The sequence below is a fragment of the Suillus fuscotomentosus genome (assembly GCF_016647785.1).
Source record: "Suillus fuscotomentosus strain FC203 chromosome Unknown F5891scaffold_97, whole genome shotgun sequence".
Lineage (NCBI taxonomy): Eukaryota > Fungi > Basidiomycota > Agaricomycetes > Boletales > Suillaceae > Suillus > Suillus fuscotomentosus.
This window is the reverse complement of record NW_024539609.1, coordinates 16,070-42,771: the sequence shown is the minus strand read 5'-3', so window position 1 is coordinate 42,771 and position 26,702 is coordinate 16,070. Positions and strand designations below refer to the sequence as shown.

The 26,702-nt window shown below is 47.7% G+C and overlaps 6 protein-coding genes across 6 annotated transcripts; 3 read left to right on the top strand and 3 right to left on the bottom strand.

Annotated features, from left to right (window-relative positions):
* Positions 1-4,277: 4,277 nt before the first annotated feature.
* Positions 4,278-4,704, top strand: F5891DRAFT_911593 (uncharacterized protein; the record flags this gene model as incomplete). Its single annotated transcript, XM_041373634.1, has 2 exons — positions 4,278-4,385; positions 4,438-4,704. Coding segments are annotated over 2 exons (375 nt in total), but the record flags the coding sequence as incomplete, so codon positions are not given.
* Positions 4,705-6,303: 1,599 nt separating this feature from the next.
* F5891DRAFT_1066086 (uncharacterized protein) lies at positions 6,304-6,791 on the top strand. Its single transcript, XM_041363101.1, has one exon. It carries the CDS (start codon positions 6,457-6,459, stop codon positions 6,685-6,687), a length of 231 nt encoding a protein of 76 aa, XP_041219101.1. The 5' UTR covers positions 6,304-6,456; the 3' UTR covers positions 6,688-6,791.
* Positions 6,792-9,470: 2,679 nt separating this feature from the next.
* On the bottom strand, positions 9,471-10,493 carry F5891DRAFT_1066079 (uncharacterized protein). Its single transcript, XM_041363100.1, has 4 exons — positions 10,267-10,493; positions 10,130-10,214; positions 10,022-10,068; positions 9,471-9,974 (listed from the first exon to the last, which is right to left on the bottom strand). The coding sequence occupies exons 3-4, from the start codon at positions 10,040-10,042 to the stop codon at positions 9,699-9,701; spliced, it is 297 nt and encodes a 98-aa protein (XP_041219100.1). The 5' UTR covers positions 10,043-10,068; positions 10,130-10,214; positions 10,267-10,493; the 3' UTR covers positions 9,471-9,698.
* Positions 10,494-11,308: 815 nt separating this feature from the next.
* On the bottom strand, positions 11,309-13,029 carry F5891DRAFT_985795 (uncharacterized protein; the record flags this gene model as incomplete). Its single annotated transcript, XM_041377653.1, has 5 exons — positions 11,309-11,914; positions 11,972-12,100; positions 12,168-12,425; positions 12,482-12,847; positions 12,907-13,029. 5 exons carry the CDS (start codon positions 13,027-13,029, stop codon positions 11,309-11,311), a joined length of 1,482 nt encoding a protein of 493 aa, XP_041219099.1.
* Positions 13,030-14,204: 1,175 nt separating this feature from the next.
* Positions 14,205-17,280, bottom strand: F5891DRAFT_962875 (uncharacterized protein; the record flags this gene model as incomplete). Its single annotated transcript, XM_041375947.1, has 11 exons — positions 14,205-14,654; positions 14,709-15,047; positions 15,098-15,278; positions 15,348-15,529; positions 15,580-15,676; positions 15,735-15,892; positions 15,941-16,148; positions 16,211-16,407; positions 16,462-16,641; positions 16,693-16,911; positions 16,963-17,280. The coding sequence occupies 11 exons, from the start codon at positions 17,278-17,280 to the stop codon at positions 14,205-14,207; spliced, it is 2,529 nt and encodes an 842-aa protein (XP_041219098.1).
* Positions 17,281-24,603: 7,323 nt separating this feature from the next.
* F5891DRAFT_1066049 (P-loop containing nucleoside triphosphate hydrolase protein) lies at positions 24,604-26,136 on the top strand. The gene is made up of 4 exons (XM_041363099.1): positions 24,604-24,765; positions 24,798-24,803; positions 24,825-25,030; positions 25,088-26,136. The coding sequence occupies exons 3-4, from the start codon at positions 25,014-25,016 to the stop codon at positions 25,857-25,859; spliced, it is 789 nt and encodes a 262-aa protein (XP_041219097.1). The 5' UTR covers positions 24,604-24,765; positions 24,798-24,803; positions 24,825-25,013; the 3' UTR covers positions 25,860-26,136.
* Positions 26,137-26,702: the final 566 nt, after the last annotated feature.

The window sequence follows — 26,702 nt, the reverse complement described above, 5'->3', positions numbered from 1 at the left end:
TGAGTTGTGGTATGCCAGCCCAATTTGGGCAGGCGATTCCCACCCACCAGAAGACTTCGACTGGATGCTGGACTACCTCAACGACATCTATTCCAACGACCACGAAGCGGCATACGACGTCCTTTTGCTACTAGGTAGCATTAGAGGGAGCTACAACCCTGCTAAACATCATATGTTCATCGAAAATCTCATCGCCTGCATGAACAATAACATGCCCTTCCATTTACGCCATGCCGCTCTTCGCGCTGCTCACAGTGCCCGCGAAGAAATTGCCTCTATCGATGCCATTGATGATGCAAGGCTATGAGAGATAGTTTTAACCAATCTCTCCCCCGCTATTATGTCCGTGGTTTGTCTGCACCCAAGTCTAATGCTCGCCAATGATGATTCCGACCGCTTTTTCGATTATAACCGCGACTTGTGCTATCTGGAAATAATCTTTGCCCTCGCGAGGAATCCCATCTGGCACCCCCATTTATCTGAGGATCGCCATATCGATCGGTGCATTAGCATGATTCCAAAGTACTGCAATTCCGAATACTACAGCCAGCATGCCTTTTGCATAGCTGGTATCCTCCTTCGCATCGCACCTGAACAGACATCGGATACATCGCTCGATTCTGTCACAGAGCAACAGTGGTGGGACGTGATGAGATGCGCGTGGTATTATCTCCCCTATATCATTCGCGAAACACGCGATTCCGAGCTCCTTGTCTTTGTGGAACGCACAAAGAAGTATATGCAGATCGCTTCGAAATCTGATCTCGAGAATCTCATCGGAAAAGTGGATGATGTCCTCGACAGTATAGAGCCGGAGATGGGACTGAACATGCAAGATCTAGAGGAAGGAGGGGCGGTCACCATTGCGGTGAAGAAGTTGAGGGATACAGCAAGGAACATGCTGGAGAGCTTAGTCGACGTCAACAATCATTAGTCTAATTATGATAATTGTATTAAGAGTCCTGGAGTCACAGGGCAGTGCTTGTGCGGAAGTGGGAAGTATCAAGACCAGTCGTTTGACTTGTTGACGTATGTCAGGAACAGCGAGCATGAGATGCAAATATTCCAGAGACCAAATGTAAACATCGACAGGGGTCCGGGGAAGATTGTTCCATGAGCTTGAAACTATACACCGTCACTGGTGAGGTTTCTGCCCCAGTCACATCCCTTCATCGGTATGCATGGTAAAACAAAGACGGCGACAAATGTCGATTTTATTTGAAATCGCCCTTCGGCAGAGGTATAAGGAAAAACACTGAAATCGATGAATTTGCCCATCAGAAGCGAATCAGCATTGTCCTCGCCCGTGCCATCTTCGTCTCCTTCCTCATGTTCCACATCACCCTGCCCTTCGAGATGGTCAGCCCTTAATAGGCCGTCCATATTTCCTTAGCGTAGGCTTCGCCACCTTAGCCTCCATCTCCTGGGAAGTCTGAGTGATGGATGGGGCTTCTACATGTGAGACGTCGATACTACTGTCAAAGAACATGAACTCGTCTTCACGGAGCGCAGTCGGCTGTTCAGATGAAGCTACGATACGTAAGCCTGCGGCTTGGAAGTTCTTCAGCAGCTGGCAGCTGCCGAGCGATGCAAGAGAATTGTCGGATGCATGTCAGGTCCAGAACTACGGAGAGGACTTCAGTAGTGTGATCGAGTAGCATGAGTGATACGTACCTCCATAGCCAATGTCTTGAGGACGTCAGAGGAGATACAGCTCAATGTATGTGTCTGGGATGATTTATTAATGCTGCTAGGGTGCGTCTTCGGAATACGAATCATACACGGACGCAAACGTCAGGTCCTGTGAACACCATACTCGTCAGTTACACCACAGAAACAGGCTCGAAGGTGATGGGACACATGCTGCACTCGAGAACGAGCAACATCATTTATGTAGCATCGAAACTGAACAAAAATTGGACGGGGCACTTCATGAGGTGCCTAAGCCTGTCTTGCGGTAGAGCTGTACTATGGGGCCTGGACGTGTAATAAGTATACGGTCTGAGGCTGGGGAGCGAAGAAGTTTGTCGAGTCGATCACTATTGATTTTAAGTCGCCCAACGTGTTATGAAGACGAAAGCTGTTAGAGCCTGCCTGACTTAGCCAGCCCATCATATCTTAATGACGCGTATGAATTGATGATGGTGTCAAGTAATGAAGTGTATGGGGCCCGATGCGGTTGCGTTAGTTCCAGATGGAAAACTTAGCGAGCAAGTAAAACCCTAACCTTATTTTCAACTTGCAACGATGAAAATAAGGTTTACAGCCTTATCATGATATCCTGGAGGTCTATACACTGCATTTTTACTCCAACTAGTTCTCTATCCGTATCGTCGACCTAAATTCAAAGGAGTCATGCCCGTCGCCTTTGACTCTTTCTGCCAATGCGAGGCAGACCCTATAGCATGAGTATGTGGTTTTCAACTGGCCCTCGGATTCTCACACAATTTTTGCCCCTCCCTTCTTCGTCTGGAATATGCTCTCAGCGCTCGGTACTCTCCTAGATCCATAATTCTGAGCGAATTCTGGCCTGGGTATGTCAGTCCCGCTATCGGCTGTAGCGGAGCTTGGTCGCAATCAGCTGTGCAACGTACCAGAACAGCCAGAGTCAAATATTGGCATATCCTGAACGACCTTGTTACAGCAGAAGAGGGCGAGAATGGAAAGCTCCGAAAGCATCTTGGGCATCGAGCAAACCTTTATCTATCATTCAGTCGTCTTCTCGCCGGTGCGCCTGTCGAAAATTTACTCAGGCACCATCATGATTGTAGTTCTTCATATTACTATGGGCAATAGTACTTTGCCTCGATTTCTCGAGGACATCCTAGTAAGAACGCAGTGTTATGAAAGTGTCTGGGATGCTCTGGTACATCCCGTCGATGCTGCTAGCGCGCGTCAAATAACAATCATCCATGGGCCTCACGTCCTAGTAACACATGCGGCTCGATGGCCTTACCTAGTACTCGATATGGTCGAGAACATGATTCTCCATGTCGGGTTTCAGGCCTTTCAGGAACCAAGGCGGTAAGGATTTATGTAGTAACCCTAGATCACTTAACTTGGTTTATCAAATAACTTGCGAACTTGCACCTAGATAGCAACGTTCAACGCCCTTGCTGAGCGCTGAGCGCCAACAAAGACATGTTCGTGATGGTTGCAGGCGCTCAAGCAGCTTGTGCCTATCTCTCTGCGCTCAGATTTTTCATCGCTACACTGGCTTTTATTTTGGATCTAAATACCTATAGCTCTCACTTATCCATGTCAAAAGTATCGAGCACTGACAACACCAAGGACCAGCACATCCATGCCGATGAACTGCCGGCCCCAGAACAGGTGGAGATCCTGAGGTGATAAGTAACGAATAATAATAGGATGACTTCTCAACGTTCGGTTTTGGCATGCCGAATGTCGCAGCAGGTACTAGCGGGCTTTGTCATATTACATAGCTGGCCCTACGGCTTACACTGCGACACCGGTACCTACGAGAACGTGTCGAATTTCAGATCTAGGCGAAAAGGGTAGGTCACTTGGTTTGGTTTATATTTGTGATTTACGAACTTATACCAAGATGGCGACATTCGCGGACACCCTCAGCGTCAAGAATGACATGTTCGTGATGGTTCCAGGCGCTCGACCAGCTTGCTGTGTATCACCACTGCTTATATATGTGCGTTCGGACTCTTCCCAATTCCACTGCCTTGTGTTTTGGATCCAAATATCCATAGCTTTCACTTACTCATGCCGGATATATCATCGAGCACTTACGGCGCTGAGAACCAGGGCGTCCATGCCAATGAGCAGCCTGCCCCAGAACAGGGTACCATAGGACCCTTGGAAGATTCAAAGTGAGTGGCTGATTCCTGGGATTTGTCACTAGTATAACAGAAAGATAGGGAGAAGGAAAATGGTGGACTCTCAGCGGTGAATCCACCATCAGGAATGTAAGTAGTTCTGCTTTGATTTTTCTATCCAACTCCTCACGAGAACTTCAGCTCGAACTCTGAGCCTTCCTGGTCATCAGAGCATCACAAACAGGAAAGTGCTTTCAACATTGCACCGGACGGCAATCTAGCTTCGTAAGTCCCTATCAATGGCAATCTCAAACAAGCTCATAAATTGTCTCAGCCGGGCGGAGAAGGACGAGTTAAATCTCAATGAATTGTGAGCAAAAAAAAGCCGAGCGATCGTAGCTGACGACTCGCCCTACACGCAGAGCACATGTCATGAAGGAAATGTTAGAAGTTCTCCAGAATTCGACGATTGCGTCGAAGGATGGCAAGGACAATAGGTCTCGTTTCTGGGGGATATACAAACGAGTTACAGCAGAATACGACGATGAGTTCCTCGTCCGATACCACAGCGACATGAGCGACATCTTGCTCATCGTACGTTTCGTGTGTTTATCTTTGATCCATTTTGGGACTGATATTTGATTAGTCTGGTCTTTTATCTGCTGCCAGCATGTCTTTCATTGTCACGATGGAGTCCAATCTCAGTCCCGACCCTAGCGACACCACGAATGCCCTTCTCGCGCAACTCGTGCAGATCGGACTCGGCAACCTCACTGCAGCGGGCTCCATGCATGCAGACCCAGCGTCTACATGGTCGCCGACTGTGCTGGCTGTGGGGGTCCAAATGTTCGCATACACAAGCTTGTCCATGAGCTTGCTAGCGGCATTCGGGGTCATACTAGGCAAGCAGTGGCTCGGGTACTACAAGTCGCACAGATATGGCCGCGGTTCAGAGGAAGAACAAGGAAAGCGCAGACAAGAGAAGTTTGATGGCCTCGTCACATGGTATTTCGATGCTGTCGTGCAGTTCATTCCTATCTTGCTTCAAATCTCTCTTCTTCTCTTTGGGATCGCCCTCGGTGCCAATATGTGGTACGAGCAGCCCGGCATCGCTTTGATGATCATTTCCACAACGATCTTTGGATTTTTATTCTATTCGCTGACAGTGATGGCATGTTTGATATCTCCTTCGTGTCCATTTCAGACGCCGACGTCAACGATCTTGTGCATGCTGGGCATAGACAGTAAGATCATTCTATGAATTCTTGTGGTCATTTTATGTCTGAATCAACATTACAGGGGTTCTACGCTTAGTGTTCAAACCGGTCTTTATTTGTTTCCAACAGCTCACGATATCAGCGCATGGTGAGCTATGTCGTCTTACATATTCTCATATTTTGACCATTGCTTGTCAGCTGTGCTGCAACAAATGCTCAGATCGAGATGGATTCGATTGTTTGGAGCATTGAGAAGTAATTTTTCTATCTCCTCTTACACGGGATTCCCAGCGCTCATTGCACTCCCCAGGCGCTGTGTGTGCTACTGGTGCATTCGCACGACGGTCTCTTCAACTATTATCCGCTGCGCTCCACAAGGGGCTGCATTCTGTGATTCCGCACCCTTCGACGAAGGTTGTAGACTCAGAGGCACCACCGCTTGACCAGGGTTTGAATGATTTGGCAGAAGATGATGGCACCCTTACCCTCGACCTCCCTGACAAACCCACTAGCAATCTCGAAGCGCCCAGCATCAAGTGGCTACTTGAGACATCTACGAACCCTGAAGTATTTCTCGCTGCTACCAGGCTTGTTCCACAGGTTGAATGGCCCCTGGATCTTGATGTTTCAGATGCGCTGCATCAGCTGTCTGATATTTTTACGAGTTGTGTCGACATTCAAGATCACATTGTACCATCATTGGAGGAGAAGGCCTCGGCATGTACAATGGCTCTAACTCATTTATACTATGCCCGTATTCTTCAGGCACATCCTAACCGTGGCGATTTTATTGGCAGGAGAGGAGGAGACATCAACGTGTTTCTTGAGATTGCCAAAGGGGGCATGCATACAGTCGACCGCACGGTGCTTGACACAACTATAAATCTTTGTGTTCCAAATAGTTATCCGTGCACTCCTTATTTGTCAGAGGATTGCCCTGACACCGTCCCTGAGTGGCTGTCACATCTTCTTCCTTATCACTTTGTCACTGGGCGAGTGAATACAGACATCGAAGACCTCGCGATAACGGTGATATCAAAATTGCTATCCTCTCCATCTTCTCCTTCGACTCAAATCATAGCCAATTGCACTCTTCTTTCTTGCGTAATGGTCGGGGTTCAGGTTGACAAGAAAGACATAGCTCGGATTGATAAAAGGTACTATCGACTCATTTAATAGTTTTTCTGCTGTGATTAACAAAGAGTGTAGTTCTGCTCTGCCTCGACTCGGGGAGTCACTTTTGGCGCAGTTCCAAAAGGCTCTCTGGGCATGGGATAGAGGCGAGCTCGACGAAGATAGCACGGGAGTTGTACGCCGGGCACGGAACCTCCTCGACGTCATCTGTCGCGTCCTGGAGCTTGCTAGATATTACGATCCTTCACGCTACACCATGCGGAACCTAGACATGTGCAGGAGGATTTATTCACGAGCGAGGTCATCCAAACATAATGATGCCTCAGTTTCGTTGGGAGCGCTGCGGAAGGTACTGCACTTCACACTCGCTGCTGCTAACATATCTCGTGACCCTGCCGAGTTGTGGTATGCCAGCCTGTCTTTGCAGAGCGGTTCCTGCACACCGGAAGACATCGACTGGCTGGTGGACTGTCTTGACTACATCTATTCCGACGACCACGAAGTGGCATATGACATCCTTTTGCTATTGGGTAGCATGGGAGTGAGCTGCAGCCCTGCCAAACAACATACGTTCGTCGAGAGCCTCATCGCCTGCATGGACAGTAACATGCCTCCCCATTTACGCCATGCTGCTCTTCGCGCTACTCACAGTGCCCGAGAAGAGATTGCCTTGATTCATGCCATTGGTGATGCGGGGTTATGGGACATGGTTTCGACCAAGCTCTCCCCCGCTATTCTGTCGGTGCTTTGTGCACACCCGGGTACAATGCCCATCAATGATGATCCAGACTACTTTTTCGACTATGATCGCGACTTGTGCTATCTGGAATTAGTCTTTGACCTCGCGAGGAATTCCGACTGGCACCCCCATTTGTCTGGGGATCGCCATGTCGATCGATGCATTACCATGATTTCAGAGTACTGCAATCATGAATCACCCACGGAGCATGCCTTGTACATCGCTGGTATCCTCCTTCGAATCGCAGCTGAACAGACGTTGGCTACATCGCTCGAATCTGTTATAGAGAAGCAGTGGTGGGACGTGATGAGATGCGCATGGTATTATGTTCCCTATGCCATTCGCAGAACACGCGATTTCGAGCTCCTTGCCCTTGTGGATGGTACAAAGAAGTATATGCAGATTGCTTCGAAATCTGATCTCGAGAATCTCATCAGCGATGTGGATCATGTTCTGAACATGGGACTGGAGATGGGACCGGAGATGCAAGGTTTAGAGCAGGCAGAGGGGACCACTATTGCTGTGATGGAATTGAGGACTACAGCCAGTAGCATGCTGGAGGGCTTTGATTAGTTGCCTAATTATGACGGTGCTTGCATATTCTTAGAGTCCTGGAATCGAAGCAAGTCATGGGACAGTGTATGTGGGAAGTACCAAGACCTCGATAAAATCAATATGGAACACATCAGTCGTCTGACCCTGACTTGGTAGACACATGTCATGTACTACATTGATAAATCGGTTGCGCTGCTAGATGGCAAGCGCGGTGCTCAATCAAATGATCATCCTAGAGTTGGTTTTCCTTATCGCAACGATCAAAATAAGATTCACAAAAGATTTCTACTCGGATCCAAGGATAGCTAGCGCTCGTTCTCTGTTATCGACCTAATTCAAGTCATGGCTCGGTCAAAGGTCTCAAGACTTTATAGACAAATGAAAATCATCTCTAACATGGACACGTCCTAGTAATGCATGTAGCTCGACAACCATGCACTCGACGTGATCGAGATTCGAGATTCGAGAACACATTAAGAGGGAACCTTAACCCTAAGTCAGAGCTCGGTTTGGCTTATCATATGACTTACGAACATGGCAACCTATGGCAACGTTCGCGAACACCCTTAGCAGCTGAGCGCTGAGCGTCAACAAAGGCTTGGACGTGTTCGTGATGGTTTTAGGCGCTCAACTACCTTGTGCTTATCTCTGTGCGCTCAGACTCTTCCTCATTCAACTGGCTTTTATTTTGGATCTCTCACTAATCCGTGTAAAAAGCATCGAGCACTGGAAGCGTCGAGGACCAGCACGTCCATACCGATGAGCGGCCTACCCCAGAACGGGGAATCTAGGCTGGCCAGGGGCCAGGGCAGTCATCCTGGGGTGATATTTAACGAATAATAATAGGATAGGATGGCTTCCCAACGTTCGGCATTCGACTTTGGCACGCCGATTGCCGCAGCAGGCTTTGTCACTGTACATAGCTTGACCATACGGGTTATAATGTGACGCCGGTACCTACTCGACCACCAATCGAGAACGTGCCGAATTTCCAATCTAAGCGAAAAGGATAGTCCCTTGGCTTGGCTTATATTCACGACTTAGGAACTTACACCAAGATGGCGACATTCGCGGACACCTTCAGCGTCAAGAATGACATGTTTGTGATGGTTTCAGGCGCTCAACCAGCTTGCTGTGTATTACTACTGCTTATATATGTGCGCTCAGACTCTTTCCGATTCCACTGCCTTACAGTGACTCAAAAAGGAAATGCACAGCATCGACATTTCTCCTATTCCTCCTCGTACTCGAGCAATAGACCATTTTGTGTCGTTCCACTTGTTGCAGTGTAGTGTACTAGGTCTATATTTTCAATACCATATGCTTTTATTGTGATACTTGGCTTTCTGAGAGAGCTGTCCAGATATTTGTGAAGAGAATGCTGTGCATTTCATTTTTAGGTTTAGTGTGACTTTACAGAAAATGTGTTTGTCGGCTCATTGCCGCACAACGTCACACTTGCACCACTTGCAGACTCATTCTACACCCTTGCTGTCACTAGTCATCCATGACAAAATACACAACTCCTACAAAGAAAGCTCGAATTTGCCGAGACAAAGCTGCTGGCATGTCTGATGGAGACCTCGCTGAAAAGTTTCAACTCCACCGCACTACAATTGGCCGCATCGTGAAACGCTTTGCTAAAAGTGAAGCTTACTATGATGTCAAGCCTAAATCAGGTCGTCGTCGCAAATTCACGACCAATGATGCTCGCTTCGCAGTCCGGGCACTGGCACGCACTCATGCACATGATGTTGCCGATGTCGCAAATTCCTAATTTGGGTTTAAGTGCCTTGTCACGCATTTCAATATTCAAAGACCGAGCGTAGATTGAAAGTCCTTTCAATAATAGAGTCACGATTGCAATCACACTGTAACGACGGTTGCAATTACGATGGCAATTGCCGTTGCAACACGTGGCAATCAATCTTAGTCATTGTAATGAGTGATTTGGCTGGAAAGCCGCATGGCGTTGAAATCGATTGCAATGTCAAGTAGCAGCTTGTAATGCGAAATGAAGACCTGAAATCTTGGTTTTGATATTTTAATAGAGATCTTGAATTGTCATATTCTACCATAATTACAAGACAAGTATGAGCGGATACTCAATGGAAACCCTCTGAAGCCAAATCCCCCACTCCCTAATATACCCTGCATCTTTCCCTTGAATGAATGGGGCGCTTGTCCATCATTTCTGGATCCTTCTGTTGCTGCCGATACCTCTCACTAACCTTCTCCCTTCATCTAATAGGTCGCCATACATCATCCGGTCCAACCCTGCCCTTGTGCGGGAGATATTTGGTGACGAACAAGAGACCACCAAGCAAAGTGTGCTAGCCGCTGCCAAATGGCGATCGATGATGGGGCCTGACATGGGTAAAGGGCGCTTGGGTGGAACCGAGAGGTGGCATGCTGGTTGGGCGCTATGGGTATCCCGCAGGCATTTGGCAGTGGTCTAGGGAGTGGCGCCTTGCGTGTGGGTGGGGTGTGGCATGGGAAGGGTAACGGTTTGGTGGTCGCTGTGCGATGTGAGAAGACCTTGACAGTAATAAGCTTCAGCACACCAAATTAGATATTCTACATACCAGTAGTAGCGCGGACACCATTGGGAATTGGGCCACGACGGTGCAGTCTGGGTTGGCATTAAAACATTAGCGAAAAGTATCAAGTATCAATATAATAAAAAGACTGACCTGTAACTGCGATTATTCGTTGGACACACTGTCAATGGATGGTTCAGAATGTCTGTACCATTGACCAACGAAAGGCATAAGGTCACTAGACAATGAGAACTTTTCAATAATTGTCGCCCCAAAAAAAGACTGCACACCGTTTGCCATGTGCTCGACGTCAAATCACTGGTAACATTGACTTGTGTGGAGGTTATTAATGGAGGGGAAGAGGGATTCAGTCAAGAGAGGAATCGACGGAAAGTCCGAGCAGAGCGACGACAAGTCTAAGTCTAAGCGACGTTACAGTCACACTGACAATGTGGTTGTTGTAAGAGATGTAAACCGGTGTGAAAACTTTACAATGAATAATAAATGATTGTTATGTAAGCATCACTTACCCGCGATTCAGATCAAGCAGCTGTAGGATAATCTGTGACTCGGATTCCTCAATTTTATCCCCAAGAATGTCGGCGGACGACTCCCAGAAATCAAAATATGTATCTGGTTTAGTTGGTACGTTCAAACTTTACTCAGCTCCCCTCTCCTGGCTATATTACAATCTCTGATGATTCAGACACAACCATCTCCCATGCCCACCCCCCTGACGTTTGGTTCGAGCAATCAGCCCCCGCATTGCAACGTTATGCCCATGAAAGGGTTTGTTCACGAGGTTCTTCGTTGTTCTCGCACGTCAGGCAGCGTTCTACAGACAGCGCTCTGTTATCTGGATGCAATCTGCGCCAAGGTCCCAGAGTTGGTCTCACAGGAGAAGGGTCGCCTGGGTCCACTTGCGAAAAGGAATCAGCTGAACGTATTGTCCAGGGTGAGGTATCCACATCAATCCTATTGCACTTAAGGCTGACTCTATTTGTATCCATGCAGCAACCGCGAAATGGTTCATGGAGACTAGCCTTATTGTTTCACCAATATCTTGCACTGTCATGGCTCGCCTCTGGTGGCAAGGCCTCGTGTGTGTGTCAGGCGGCACGCCACACTACCCGCACAAACCTTCTATTGCGAAGACTCTTGTTTGGCGACAATTTTGTTTGCCATTGAGACTAGGAATGGTTAGCAGTCCGAACAGCTCCAAGATCAGTCCACCCGCTCTTTTGAGCTGCAGAATGACAAGATGTGTATTGACGCTGAGTGATTTGACAGAGAACAGCAAGGGTATTAGCTAGCTATCATGTATTATATCACTTAGACTTTACGAGAACGTCCACGACGAGTAGGACCCTGCGTCGCTACAACCTTCCTCCCCCTAGTATTCTTGGCCTTTGCTTGTCCTCCACCCGATTCCGTCCTATCATCATCAGCTTCATCTGCATTGTTAGCTACTGCATTGACACTTGTATTCGAATCATTAGCGCGAATGACAGCCCTAGATACTGATTCGTCTGGATGTGTGACTGGCTGAGTGACGAGATTTGAACCTTCAGGTCCAGGCGCCAATGAAGGAGCTGGTAAGGCTGATATTGCCGAGGGTAATACTGAGAGTGCCGACAAGACCGGTGGAGTCACTGGAGTGTCTTCTTCGCTATCAGTGTCCATGTCAAGTGCTAGCATGGCGCGGTTGATCTCCTCTGAAAAATCTTCGGCACCAGCAGGATCCATCGATGTAGACAACTTTGCAGCACCGAAAACGTAGCGATTGATGTTAGTCACGATGGTTTTGATACGTTTTGTCTCCCACTTCGTAATTAGCAACTTCTTGTATTGAAAGAAGAGGTCCTTGTAGTTGATAGTTGACGACTTGCCAACTCCCGAACCTGGAAACTCTGTGTCTGGCGAGAGCAGAAAAATGACCTGTGTTGCAGTAGTGTATGAGTAGTAGAACGATTCAATGTCATCAAAATGACTTACAATAACCGCAGCCCATGCAATGGACCCTGGTGTGACTTGTTGCAAACTCCACTTCCGAGCGTTAGTCTTCGATCCACCACAAGGCTCTTGATGAAGCGAGGTGACGCCATAGAGTGAGGCCCTCAGGATCTAGATATGCCAGTATCAGTAGAGTACTAGTGAGCAGCAGGACAATTATGAGAGAATGATAGCGCACCTTTGCAAAAAGTGTCCAGTTGCCGAAAACGGTCTTGAGGGTTGTGTCTTCTTGGAGACTTGGGAACAAGAGAGGCGGAAAAATCTTGTAAGTCTGAGTCTTGCCGGAAACTCCAAACATCTTCTGAATGTCGACAATCGCAGCTCTGTCATAACTGGCATTGGCAAAGTATTTTCCCGGAAGCTCGAATATGTCTCCAGCAACGCCACGCAATTTCTTGATTTCGTTAGAACGAGCATCGGCGATGCACTTATTTACCTGTAACAACCAAATACATTAGGTAGTGGCTAGAATGAAAAGCAAAATTGACATACGAGGTCTTTGAAGTACTCGCTACCCATTACCGTTTCATGGATGCGTTCAGGGAAATGTGCATAGAGTTCATCTAAGAAAGCAGACTCTTGAGTTGCCGACGTCTTGTAACGATCAGCACTATTAAAAGGTGTAGGTGAATCGGGGCGCTTCTTGATGAGAAGCTCGCTGTCTGGGAACATCTCCACTGTCATGCCATATTTGCGGGCATACAACGAGATAGTTTGCTCATGGGCGACGAGGGCATCCGGTGCTTCTACACGCCGTTTCCGTTTAGGCTTCTCGGAAACCAGAACCTTATTTTTCTCCTTAAGGGCACGATTGTCTGCACGCAGCTGCTGAACCTCAAGCTGCAGCGCTTTGAGTGCCTGTATTGAGGAGAGTGTACGTTAGACAGCGTTATGCGATGAAGACGGTGGCTACATACTTCCATTAACTCTCCCTTGGAGGCATTAGGCCCTGGGATGTTATTCGAGACCTGGTCCGTATTGCCTTCGTCCCAGTCGCTATCTGAATCATCATCTGACACCCGCGCTGAGAGATGAGACATGTTCTAGATGCTCGATGGTAAGGTGACGGAGAAAACAGTGTGAATGTCACCCTAATATATAGGATGAGATGTACTGCTTACCTCGTGTATACTAGACGTAACATTACTGCGAGTGACGACATTGATTCAGTCTTGCGCGTAATAATACCAGTGAACTAATGAGAGGCACGTAAACAAAAACACGACTGAAGGCCACATGTTGATGGAAGAGCGACCTACCCTAGTCATTCTCTCTCACACATCGGCACGTCAATGCCAAGGAACCTATTGGAGTTAAAGCAATTGCAGCATTCATGGCGGCGTTAGAGGTCTATGACAAGCAAGGTCAGATCAAGACGTAAAAAACATTATAACAGAGGTCACAAACAACGCGACATCTGAAACACGCTGTTCCAATGCTGCTGTCATAGATTGCACGAAGTCTGTATGAGGTGAGTTGGTAGATCAGATAGACTGGGATCGAATTGCCCGGTTTCATTTGTGGGGTATTCATAGGCATGGAGGGGAAGTTGGGTGGTATGATAGGAGGGTTGGACTGAGGGTCATGAAAAGACGGGGCAGAGGGAGGGACACGCTGGGTGGAGGTAAGACCGAATTGCTGCTGAATCTGTTGTGGTTGCCAACGCCCGGGGGATTCGAAGCCGGAGGTACTGAAGGTGTCCCGTTCGGAGCAGGAGACTGCATGATACTTGAGTTGATGGTATTGGGAGTCGGGTGGCCTGGAGCAGCAGGAGCGTTGTGAGGTGACCCTTCTGGTATACCTGAAGGGTTATTGATCATGATGGGTTTGACATCCTTCTGATCTTTCATGGGACCACCCATAGCTGGTGACGCAGGTGGCGCCATGCCGCCCATAGGTTTGGCTTGAGCCAAGTTCTGGCCGATTCGATTGTTCTGGGGACCAGCAAACTGTTGTTGACCTTGCACAGGATGGAAACCTTGCTCAGAAGCACCGGGAGCGGCTGCCGCTAATAGGTTCTTTGTCGTTGCGGTCATACTCTGTCGGTACTGCAAGGCCTTCAGAACAGTTGAGGGGCAGCCAAGGGCTGCAACAAAATCGACGACTTACTGCATGAAGATAGCCTAGTATAATTAGACCATTAGTGAGACAACGAGCGAAGAAAATGAGAGGCTTACCAGGCATAGAGAGAGGAAGCCGACTTGAAGGGATACAATCAAATGCGTATTGGATGCCCTGCTGCAAGATGTAGCTCCTTTACACGAATGAACATGTCAGAGTCGACAGTGTCGACGACAAGGTAATCGGTACTGCCATCCGGCACAAGGAGAGCTCCGCGAATGATTGACCTCACTGAGAAAAACTCGGCTTGCGCTCGGGGTCTTGCTCGAACACGATAGATATTGAGGTGTTTGTCCTTTCGGAGCCGTACACCAGTGGGAGCGTCAAAAGGATGGATTAGAGCTAGAGAGAGCGTGATATCCCCAACTATACATTCAAACAGAAAGAGAAGGCGACCAAATATCACTTTGGCTTCTGTCTGAATGAAAACACAATCAAAACGCGCAGCATTGAAAAACTTGGGACTGCATCTAAGGTAGTCGGTGTGTAGTCGCCAATCCACCAAGGACTCGTAGTTAACCTTCAAAAAACGGCACTCAGTGATCTGTTTAACGATATTAGTGTAGCGAAACATAGAGCCGAACTGAACATGACCAACCTTATCACTTGCTTTGAATTGTACCCGCTTTCCACCTGGTAAAGGGAGCCGAATAACTTGAAGAAAGTCAGTCAAGAAATTATTGAGCTTGACCCGAAAATTAGTGAACGCGGCATCCTCCTTATGAGCATCCTCGATCAACTCAAAGGTCTGCGCAGCTTGCCTCGACCCAAGTCTTACATGAGGCGCATTTGCATCCGGCGAGACCAGATCATCCACATCTCCTAAATCCTCCAGGTCACCCGAATCTTCGCTGCCTCCGGACTCATACTCGTCTAGGTCTGATATGTGGCGGCGAATGCTCTCCGCAACCACTTGCCAATGGTTTATGCGGAGTATCTGCAATGAAATTGGTATCAAAATGATAGTTAGAGTGAAAAGAACGTCACCTGAGGCGCCACATCCCTGAAATTAGTGCGCAATAAGTACGAGTCTTTCAGCGACCCATGCATCCTTTCATTCGGCTTTGTATTGTAGTTACGTGTCGCACCTTTTGCTTCGATATTGTCAAAAATGTGCACACTCATGTGCAGTTTGGGGAAGTTCCAGTTTTTGTCGCTCTCATCAGCGCTTTTCTCTATATATTGCTATCATAGGCTTAATCAGTGGATAATTGTCTGAGTGAACTGAGGTAGACACACCTGAAGATAAGTCGAGAATGCCTGCACTGCATGTCGGCCGGCACTGATAGTCTCAGTGGTGTGAACTTCAAGCGCCGCATATGCGTCAACTTCGAGAAAGTGCCGAATGCAACGGAGTAGGAGATAGCCGAGTGGACTGTCGTCCTCCGTCAAAATCGCGTGCGCAGCATATACCACCATCTGAAAGAGTGTCAATGGCAATGAAGTAATAGTTTAAATCAAAAACACACCTTTGATATGTCCTCGTAGACACTGCCATCAGCGAAAGAGATGCTCATAACGTGAGCTAAGTGCTTCAAGTTTCGCCAGCGCGGGAATGCTTCGTAGCTAGTAGTTAAATGGGTCAATTCAAAACAATGTTACAGCGCTTGAGTCACAAACTGACTTTTTGTCCATTTGTGCTACTTTCACTCGTCCCAAACCGACAACGATTTTCTGAAGTTCGGCCCAGAGGTGGTCACGATACAGACCACCATTGAAGTGGAGTCGGTCCCATGACAACGCATCATGTACATCAGTATGCATCATGGCCGCAAAGGCATTCTGTAGCTTTGATTAGTTAGAACGAACTTACAACAGAGAAAACATTACCATGATGTCACGAAGGCCATACTCTTTCAGTTTCTCCTCTTTCTCCTCAGCAGTCGCCTCAGCTCGTGCAGCCTTCACCACTTCCTGCGACTGGGTAGCCGTTCGAGGAGGATAACACTTTAATGTATTCAAAAGCTCGTCGTGGGGAACGAGACACACTGGACATGGCCAAAGGCATTTTATCCCTCGGATTAGCGACATAATACATCTTAAATAGTTAATGATATTCATTAGCGATTCAGATTAACATCGAAGTGTGATATTACTCACTGTTCCTCGTAGTCTGCAGATAAAATTAGGATAATAGGAAAGAACCACCGCGGAACGTTGTCAGGGCAATCAAACCACTGTCCAGTATGAGACTTTGATGCGAGCGAAGATAGGATCTTTGAGAATGATTCATGCCAAACGGCATTCTTGAAGTTGACCCAGCTGGGCTTGCCAGCTTGGTCTCTGTCCTCCTTCACCTGCGTCAGAGTATAAGTCCCAACCGCAGATATATCAATATTACTGTGTCATACAATCGGAAGCCATCCAACTACATAGCCGCTACCCACACCCTGTCCGTTACGAATGTTCGCGGGGAGATTTGCTAGACGTGCAACAACAGGATACCCTCTTGCGGTACCAAATGACGACAACCTTGTCTTGTCCGCATACAAAATGAAAGCTAAGGGCTTGCCGCCCGGTGGTAGCTGTGACTACAAAGCAAAGTAAGGCGATCAAAATTGACAGTGAGATTAAGTACCTACTTGAACATTCCAAAAGGTTTCGGCAGTGAAAGGTTCGTCTATGAAACGTACGAAGGTCTTGCCATCAAATTTCGAGAAGCGCTGCGCATCAAAAACCATGTGTGGGAACAAGCGAGGATCACGGAGAAGATCTGCCGCCCACTCCCAGAGATCCCGGTAGTATAGCTCGAATTGTCGAATTGAATCATCGTATGGTACAGATATTACATCATGAGTAAACTAAACTTAGTTGTTAGACAATGAATATCAGAATGAACGAAGGAAAAAAACCCCAGTAGTGCGATGGGAGACGGCTTCCCACCTTTCGCGGATGTCTTTGTGGTTCTTGAACGTAAATTTTTCCGATTGAGAAGCGCACCTGTTACACAACGTAATGAGACGATCAGTTTGATCATTGTTGAGACAGGCCTCCAGAGCAAGTTCGGCTATCTCGAACTCCAAGCGTGACTTAAATGGAGCCCAGGGACGTTTATGAGGTGGGGCAGAAGACGTTGGTGGACGGCGTTTGAAATCGTTGAAGCCGTGTACTTCTGGTGTGATCCCGCTGCTAGGATGGTGCTCGAGCTTGATGTCATCGACCTGGAACATGGGTTCCACGCGTTCAGGGACATCGGCATCGAGAAACGAGGGAAGATCTAGTAAAGTTTCGATAATGAATGTAAAAGCACATAATTTGAGCTCACCTTGGTATTCCGCACCATCCAGATCATTCCAAGTACCTGCAGGTGAGGTATTGCATTGCCCTGTTTCAACTTGAATGTATCAATTTAAAATCAGACTAACAGGCACTTACCTCCCTGTCTCGACACTGTATCAATGTGATCTCCCATCGTCCGTTGCAGATTCGAAGGACCCGCTAGCAAAATTAGACGTTGTAAACAACGAGAAATTGTGCGTACCTGTGTCTCTTCGAATAGAATCAACGAAATGTTGATTCTGCCGTTGTTTTTCGGCTTTCTTCTCGCAAGCCTTGCGGTGGGTGGTGTAGCCACGAGGTTTGATGTCCTGTTGACACAAGTCGCAATATCTTGTCCTCTCAGGGCCCATTTTGTGGATGGTTTGTGTGCTGGGAGAGATTTGGATGGAAAGAATAGGAGAGAACACTCAAAATGCTGCGAGGGGGGGAATTCGAGAATCGAGACAAATATCAATCATCTTGCATGCGTATTGCAACCGCTTGAAACCCCGCCATCAATCTTACAACATGGTTTGTAATCGTCATTGTAACACGATGTAAACGGTACCTGATTACAACCGACTTAGGAAATTTGCGACAGACCTGCAAAAGAAGTATTTCCCCGATATCAATGCTCAAACCATCCGAACGAGACTTCGGGCATGTGGCCTCAATGCCTACGTACGCCGTACAAAGCCTCTTTTGACAGAAGCTCACAAACAGAAGCGGTTAGCATGGGCGAAAGCTCATGCTGATTGGTCAGCAGAAGACTGGATGTCAGTTGTCTTCTCAGACGAGTCTAAATTCAATTTATTTGGCTCCGACGGCCGTTCGTGGTGTTGGAGGAAGCCTGGGGAAGAGTTTGATGAGCGCTACACAAAGAAGGTTGTGAAGCATGGTGGTGGAAATGTCATCGTTTGGGGGTGTCTAACTGCAGAGGGATTGGGCCGCATTACCCGCATCGAGGGCAACATGGATGCCAAGTTATATGTCGAAATCCTCAATGATGACTTGCTGGGGACCTTCCGCGACCTGGACATCAACAAAAAGAACGTCTATTTTCAGCAAGACAACGATCCGAAGCATACTTCGAAATTGGCGGGAGAATGGTTCCGGAAGAAGAAGATTGATAAGCTGGATTGGCCTGCACAGAGCCCGGATATGAGCATCATCGAGAACATTTGGGACTATTTGAATCGTCGAGTGCGCACTCGGACCCCTTTACCACGCAATCTCACAGAGCTATGGGCCGCTTTAGTGGAGGAATGGGGTAACATCGAGACGGACTACATCAAGAACTTGTATGAAAGCATGCCACGTCGTGTTGAGGCTCTTCTCAATGCTAAAGGGGGTCATACCAAATATTAGAAAGGTTTGTTGCATTATCTTTTGATTTGATCTCTGTATGCTCAATGTTTTCGCAGTGCTGCAACTGTCAAAAATGAATTGCACAGAGGTTTTCACATCAATTGCTTTACTACATTTCAGATGATACATTACACTACATTTCCTTTCCTACTCTAGTACATACGGACTTCTAGCTTTCTCTAGAGCCTACTATCGTGACATGAACTGCGCAGGAGGAGGAGGGAGACGACAATTCGTCAAATTAGTCATGCTGTGCATTTCCTTTTTGAGTCACTGTATATTATGAACCCAAATATCCATAGCTCTCACTTACTCATGTCGGACTCAGCATCGCGCACTGGCGGCGCTGAGAACCAGGGTGTCCATGCTGACGAGCAGCTTGCCCCAGAACGAACCCTAGGACCCCCAGAGGATTCAGAGTAAGTGACTGATTCCTGACATCTGACACTGATATAACAGGAAGATAGGGAGAAGGAAAATGATGGACTCTCAGCGGTGAATCCACCGTCAGGAATGTAAATAATTCTGCTCTGATGCCTCTGTGTAACTCACGAGGACTGCAGCTCAAACACTGGGCCTTCCCAGTCATCAGAACATCACGAACAGGAAAGTGCTTCCGAAGACCCAAAGGACGGCATTTTAGCTTCGTAAGTCCCTATTGATGGCAATTTTAAATAAAGCCAATAAATCGTCTCAGCTGGGCAGGAAAGGTCGTGGCGGACAATAACCAGCCAGATCTCAGCGAATTGTGAGCGACAAATAAGCTGGGCGATCGCAGCTGACGATACCATACATGCAGAACAAATGTTATGAAGGAAGTGTTAGAAGTTCTCCAGGATTCGACGATTGCGTCGATGAGTACTAGTGGCCAGGACAATCGGTATCGTTTCTGGGGGCTTTATGGACAAGTCGCAGGGGAACACGACCAGAAGTTTCTCGACCGACACACCGACGACATGGAGAGTATCTTGCTCTTTGTAAGTTTCGCCTGCTTATCTTTGATCCGTTCTGAGACTGATGTTTGATCAGTCTGGTCTTTTCTCCACTGTTAGTTCGGCTTTCATTGTCGCGATGGAGTCCAGTCTCAGTCCCGACCCCAGCGACACCACGAATGCCCTTCTCGCGCAACTCGTGCAGATTGGGCTCGGCAACCTCACTGCTGCGGGCTCCACGCCCGTAGACCCAGCATCTACGTGGTCGCCGGCTGCGTCGACCGTGAGGATCCAAATGGTCGCATATGCAAGCTTGTCCATGAGCTTGCTAGCAGCATTCGGGGCTGTCCTAGGCAAGCAATGGCTCGGGTATTACAAGTTCTCCAGATATGGTCGCGGCTCGCTGGAGAGCCGAGGAAAGCGCAGACAAGAGATGTTTGACGGCCTCGTCACATGGTATTTCGATGCTGTCGTACAGTCCTTTCCCGTCTTGCTTCAGATCTCCCTCCTTCTCTTTGAGATCGCCCTCTGTGCCCACATGTGGTATCAGCAGCCCAGCATCGCTTGGGTGATTATTGCCATCACGGTCTCTGGATTTCTGTTCTATTTTCTTACAGTGATAGCACGTTTGATATCTCCTTCTTGTCCATTCCAAACGCCGATGTCAACAATCTTGTGTATGTTGGGCATTGACAGTAAGATCATTTCGTGAATTCTCGTGGTCGTCCCTCGTCTGAATCAACATTGCAGGGGTTCTACGCCCAGTGTTCAAACGAGTGTTCACTTATCTCCAGCAGCTTAAGACATCAGCGCATGGTGAGCCATATTTTCTTGCGTGTTCTTCTATTTTGACCGTTGTTGATTAGGCGTATTGCTGGGGATATTTGATACCCTCAGATCAAGTTGGACCCGATTTTATGCAGCGTTTGCAGGTGACATTCTTATATTCTCTTACACAGGATGCCCATTGCTCATCTCACTCCCCAGGTCCTGTGTGCGCTGCTGGCGCATTCGCACGACGGCCTCTTCAGCTATTATCCGCCGTACTTTGCAAAGGGTTGCGTTATTTGGCTCCGCGCCCTTCGACAATGATTGGGGACTCAGAGGCACAACAGCTCGACCAGGATCTGGATGTTTTGGTGGAGAAGAAACCTATCCTTACCCTCGACCTCCGGGACATATCCACCAAAGATCTCGAAGCACCTAGTATCAAGTGGCTGCTTGAGACATCCACTGATCCTGAAGTAGTTCTCGCTACTGCCAAACTTGTTCCGCAGGTCGAATGGCCCCTGGATCTGGATGTTTCAGACATGCTGCATCAGCTGTCTGATATTTTTACGAGCTGCGTCGATGTTCAAGGGAACATCGTACCATCGTTGGAGGAGAAGGCCTCAGCATGTACAACGGCTCTAACTCATCTATACTATGGACGTGTTCTTCAGGCACATCCTCGCTGTGACAATTTTATTGCCGGTGAAAAAGACGCTGACGTGTTTTGGGAGATTTTCCGTGGAGGCATTACAACAGACCACACGGTTCTTCACACGACTATAAATCTTTGTAGTCCAAATAACTTTCCGTATGCTCCGTTTGTGTCAGATGCTTGCCCTGACGCTGTCCTTGAGCGGCTGTCGCATCTTCTTCCCTATCACTTTGTTACTGGACGAGCGAATACAGACATAGAAGACCTCGCGATAACGGTGATATCAAAATTGCTATCCTCTCCATCCCCTCCGTCGACCCAGATCATAGCCAATTGCACTCTTCTTGCCTGCGTCATGGTCAGCACTCAGGTTGACAAGAAAGACATAATCCGGATTGACAAAAGGTGCCATCGACTCATTTGGTGGTTTTTCTCCATGATTAACAAAGAGATCATGTAGTTCCTTTCTGCCTAAACTCAGTGGCCTCCTTTTGGCGCATTTCCAAAAGGCTCTCTGGGCATGGGGTGGAGATGAGCTCGAGGATGATAGACGTCGGGCATGGAAACTCCTCGGCGTCATCTGTCGCATCCTCGAGCTTGCTGGATATCACGATCCTTCATACCACATCATGCGGAACCTGAAAGTATGCAGGAAGATTTATTCACGAACGAAGTCACCCGAACAAAACGATGCCTCTGTTTTGTTGTTGGTAGCTCTGCGAAACGTACTGCACTTCACGTTCGCTGCTGCCAACGTATCTCGTGATTCAGCTGAGTTGTGGTATGCCAGCCCATTTTGGGCAGGCGATTCCCACCCACCAGAAGACTTCGACTGGATGCTGGACTACCTCAACGACATCTATTCCAACGACCACGAAGCGGCATACGACGTCCTTTTGCTACTAGGTAGCATTAGAGGGAGCTACAACCCTGCTAAACATCATATGTTCATCGAAAATCTCATCGCCTGCATGAACAATAACATGCCCTTCCATTTACGCCATGCCGCTCTTCGCGCTGCTCACAGTGCCCGCGAAGAAATTGCCTCTATCGATGCCATTGATGATGCAAGGCTACGAGAGATAGTTTTAACCAATCTCTCCCCCGCTATTATGTCCGTGGTTTGTCTGCACCCAAGTCTAATGCTCGCCAATGATGATTCCGACCGCTTTTTCGATTATAACCGCGACTTGTGCTATCTGGAAATAATCTTTGCCCTCGCGAGGAATCCCATCTGGCACCCCCATTTATCTGAGGATCGCCATATCGATCGGTGCATTAGCATGATTCCAAAGTACTGCAATTCCGAATACTACAGCCAGCATGCCTTTTGCATAGCTGGTATCCTCCTTCGCATCGCACCTGAACAGACATCGGATACATCGCTCGATTCTGTCACAGAGCAACAGTGGTGGGACGTGATGAGATGCGCGTGGTATTATCTCCCCTATATCATTCGCGAAACACGCGATTCCGAGCTCCTTGTCTTTGTGGAACGCACAAAGAAGTATATGCAGATCGCTTCGAAATATAGTCTCGAGATTCAGAATCTCATCGGAAAAGTGGATGATGTTCTCGAAAGTATGAAGCCGGAGATACCAGCGGAGGAGGGACTGAATATGCAGGGTTTAGAGCAGGCAGAGGAGTTCACAATTGCTGTGAAGGATTTGAGGACTGTAGCCAGCAACATGCTGGAAGGCGTTGTTCAACCATTAGTCCCCTAGTCATGACACATATCTTAGAATCCTAGAATCAGAAAAAGTCACGGTCCAGCGTATGAGTAAAAAGTGTCAAGACCTCGACGGAATCCACGAAATCAAACACTGCCACTGGGGAGGTTCTGCGCTCTTCCTTGCCAGTCGCATCCTTTCATCGATATGCACGGTAAGACAGATACGGGCCAATATATGCGGACTTTATTGAAAATCATTCGTCTCCGTATCACAATCGCCCTTCTTTGGCAGAGGTGTAAGGAATAGAGCTGAAATCAATGAATTTATCTTTTCTGGGAGGTCCGGGCGATGGATGGGGTTTCTACATCTGAGACGTAAATGGTGCTATCAAAGGACATTATGAACTTGCCTTCACGGAACGCTGCTGGCTGTTCAGACGAAGCTACGACTCGGATGCGTAGTAAGTAAGCCTAATCAGCACACACACCCAAAGGTTGTCATGTCAGGAACACACTCCCGTCCTCTTCTTGCTGCCCAAACTGCAGCTTGGAACCAGCTGGCATATAAGAATCCCGTAAGGTGCATGCGGGTGGACGTTGCTCCCAAGGTCAATATAGGATTAGATGTTGTGGATGTAATTGAATTTCCTCACGCGCGTGCCACTGTGGTCTCACTTACATATTACTAATTGTCCTCGCTTAAGTCTCGCGGATACGCAGACGACGAGGATATAGCCAGCAAATTCGAGGACCCCGATGCGAGTACACGGGATCCTCATGGATTCGGGGAGTAAACATACCCAAACACGAACAAATATGCGCCAAACTCAACAGAACTATCGTAAAAAACGCACAGTATGATTAAGGGAGGGAAGGGAGGGTGCGCAAAATTGCTTAGTAGCTAGCGGTACGATTAATTCGAGTGAGAAGGGAACAGAATTAAAAACAATTGGCGTACCTAGCGGGACGAATAATTCGAGTGAGAAGAGGTGAGGACCTCCAAACTCACCAAGTCCCGCTAGACATAGGCCAACAACTCCGCTAAAGGAGGTGGCAATGAGGATTGCGAGAGAGATATTAGTCATCTCAAATGATGCACGGGGCATCGGCCATAGGTGGCGAAGGGCCAGGCCCTTGACAAACAATTTTCGGGAAAACCCGAAAGGAGGACTGCTGGGGAGCCCGCTCGTCCAATTACCCTGGTGTAAATAAAGTTAAACTCGATTAAACAACTGCCCTGTATAGAAGGAAGATCATATACCACTCAATTCGTTCCTTCATTAACACGACCACATTGTCGACTGTGACTTATCACTATCCTTTCACAGTACTAATAACCTTTATATTTCACCATATGCATGGACCATTCAATTGAGCACCGATTTTCATGAAAAACCAAGACTCGCGGGGAGTTGTCGGCAACCCCCGACCACCAGCTTCAACGTTCGAACCGACATACATGAACTTCGACTTCGACTCAAGGTCACTGTCCTCGAGAACTTCAGGGAATGGACCCTTTATACACGGCTAATTATACCTGTCAGAGTACGATGCGGTTATCTCGGGCTCAGACACAGAAACACTCAGACTGCGCAAACGTAATTTGGTAAAGTGCTCTACAATGTTGTCATTGTTATGTACTAAGTACCACACCCTGCTCGGAACTTCGGTCTGTGGATGGTTCGATTTGCTTGCACACACTAGGACTCAAGTGTCGGAGTTGTATGAGATGGGCTTCACTGTGACGAGAAGTTGAAGAAGCTAAGTCACGACATAATCTCGAGGCCTAGGAATGTCACTTGCCTTTCAACTTGGTTCCCCATTCCTGTCATCTTCTAACTTTTTTTAACTATATCCTCACCACGAATCGTACGATCGCCACAGACACCGCCTCTGCTAATTTGCCCCAAAGCTGCATGTAGTTGCAGGGGCTTTGACGCTCACTCTCTGCCTCGTTGAAGTAATCCCTGTGATTCGTATTTTCTGACGCTCACCAAGCCCTTCTGACAGGTGACTAAGAATTAATTTTCTGAATCTTACCATCAACACGAGTTTGCCTCGAGTTCATTTGTCGGATGCGGCTTAGCGGGAATCCGTAGGCGAATGCCAATCGTTGAGTCAGTATCCAATCGATGAGACGTCTGGAGTATGGGTGCAAGGAACGTGGTCAAAGTTCGTTGGGTTTTAAAAGAAGTACAGTCAAACGCCACGGTGCCCCAGTACCATCCTTAGCATCGCTTCCAAATCACGATGAACCCAGATGCAAGGTACGTAGAATCTAGACAAGATCCTTGCGCCATTTTTTTTCTAACAATGATGAGTAGAAACAAGCATACAAACGTCGTACTCTTTGGGCAAGGAGGAGCAGGAAAAAGCTCACTTGTCAATCTCATAGCGGGAGAGAATGTAGCAAAAACATCCAATGACCTGACACGCTGTACGCTGAAGTGGGAGGAGCATTCCGTCAATTTTGGTGGCGACTCTTATAATATATTTGACACTGTTGGACTCGAGGAACCACAGCTGGGAATCCCACAGTATCTCGATGCTGTCGAGAATGCCTATAGTCTCATCCAGAAATTGGAGAGACAAGGCGGCATCGATCTACTTATGTTCTGCATGCGCGCAGGCCGACTCACCGCTACACTTCAAAACAATTACCGGCTCTTTAACGAATTCCTTTGTGAAAAGAAGGTCCCCATCGTTATAGTGATCACATATCTTGAAAACGAAGTCGGGGAAATGGATGACTGGTGGAAGAGAAACGAGAAAGCCTTCCGTCACCAGGAGTTCTATGTCGATGGACATGCGTGCATCACCGCCATTCAAGGCAATTGTCCGGAACGGCATGAGCAATCGCGCACCACGCTCCGCAAACTTGTCAAGGAGTGCGCTACTGGCGGGCACAAGCGAGCATGGAAAGGAGGAGATAACCTGTTCGTGTCGTTGATGCGACAGCTGAGGGGGCTAGTTTCAGGGAAATCGCGTTCGAAGAAGGATAATATTGCCCCTCGCCTTACCAAGAAGTGCGGTTTGTCTCCGGAGCTCGCAAAGCAGTTGGCCGATAGGATTAAGAAAGACGTGGGAGCTACTTGACTTCCGGTGTTCGATAGCTTTGTGCTCATTCTGGTTGTAGACTTACCTTCCCAATACGTGATAACTTACACACATAATGATTTCACTCTTTGAAATTCCCCTTAATTACAACACATGCATGTCCAATTCGAAAAACAAGCACCTCAGAGTCACACACCACAGTTTCGCGTGATTCAGGATGTCTTGGAGACATTCTTGGTGACCGTTACAATGTGACGAAAACCTTTCCTATATATTACGATATATAACGATATATGACGATATCTTCTTCTCACAAGTTCTCTGATGGCCTACGAGCTGGGCTGACCCCGAGCCTAAATTCTGCCGGCCGAATTTGGCACGTGGCAGAATCACGTGTGACGGTTTTCATATGGATGTAAGAACACTCACTCGACAGCAACATGGTTTCAATATTGCAAGTCCCATCTTCGTTTGCATTATGATCTGTGACCATGATCTCATTCTGTAGTGCTACAGGCTCATCAACGCGCTGCGGTTCCAAAATCAATTTAAAAGTCTACAAACGGAATGAGAGGCTATCGAACACGAAGTCAAGTAGCTCCTTCTACCGCGTCTTTCTTAATCCTATTGACCAACTGATTTGCGATGTCCGGAGACAAACCGCACCTCTTGGTGAGGCGACGGACAATATACTTCGAACGCGAATTCTCTGAAGGTAGCTTCTTCAGCTTTTGTCTCGACGACACTAACGGGTCGTCTCTTCCTCTGCATCCTCGCTTCTTCCCGTCAGCAGTGAACTCCTTGACAAGTTTGCGGATCGTGGTGCGCGATTGTTCATACCGTTCATACCGTTTTGGACAATCACTTCGAATAGCGGTGATG

What these genes read in the sequence shown, in the direction of transcription:
- F5891DRAFT_1066086 (XM_041363101.1), top strand. Translation starts at nt 6,457, where the DNA reads ATGATGCCTCAGTTTCGTTGGGAGCGCTGCGGAAGGTACTGCACTTCA.
- F5891DRAFT_1066079 (XM_041363100.1), bottom strand. Translation starts at nt 10,042, where the DNA reads ATGGTGTCCGCGCTACTACTG. An exon ending in TGGTGTCCGCGCTACTACTG is followed by an intron (nt 9,975 to 10,021) that starts GTATGTAGAATA and finishes ATTACTGTCAAG; the next exon opens with GTCTTCTCACATCGCACAGC.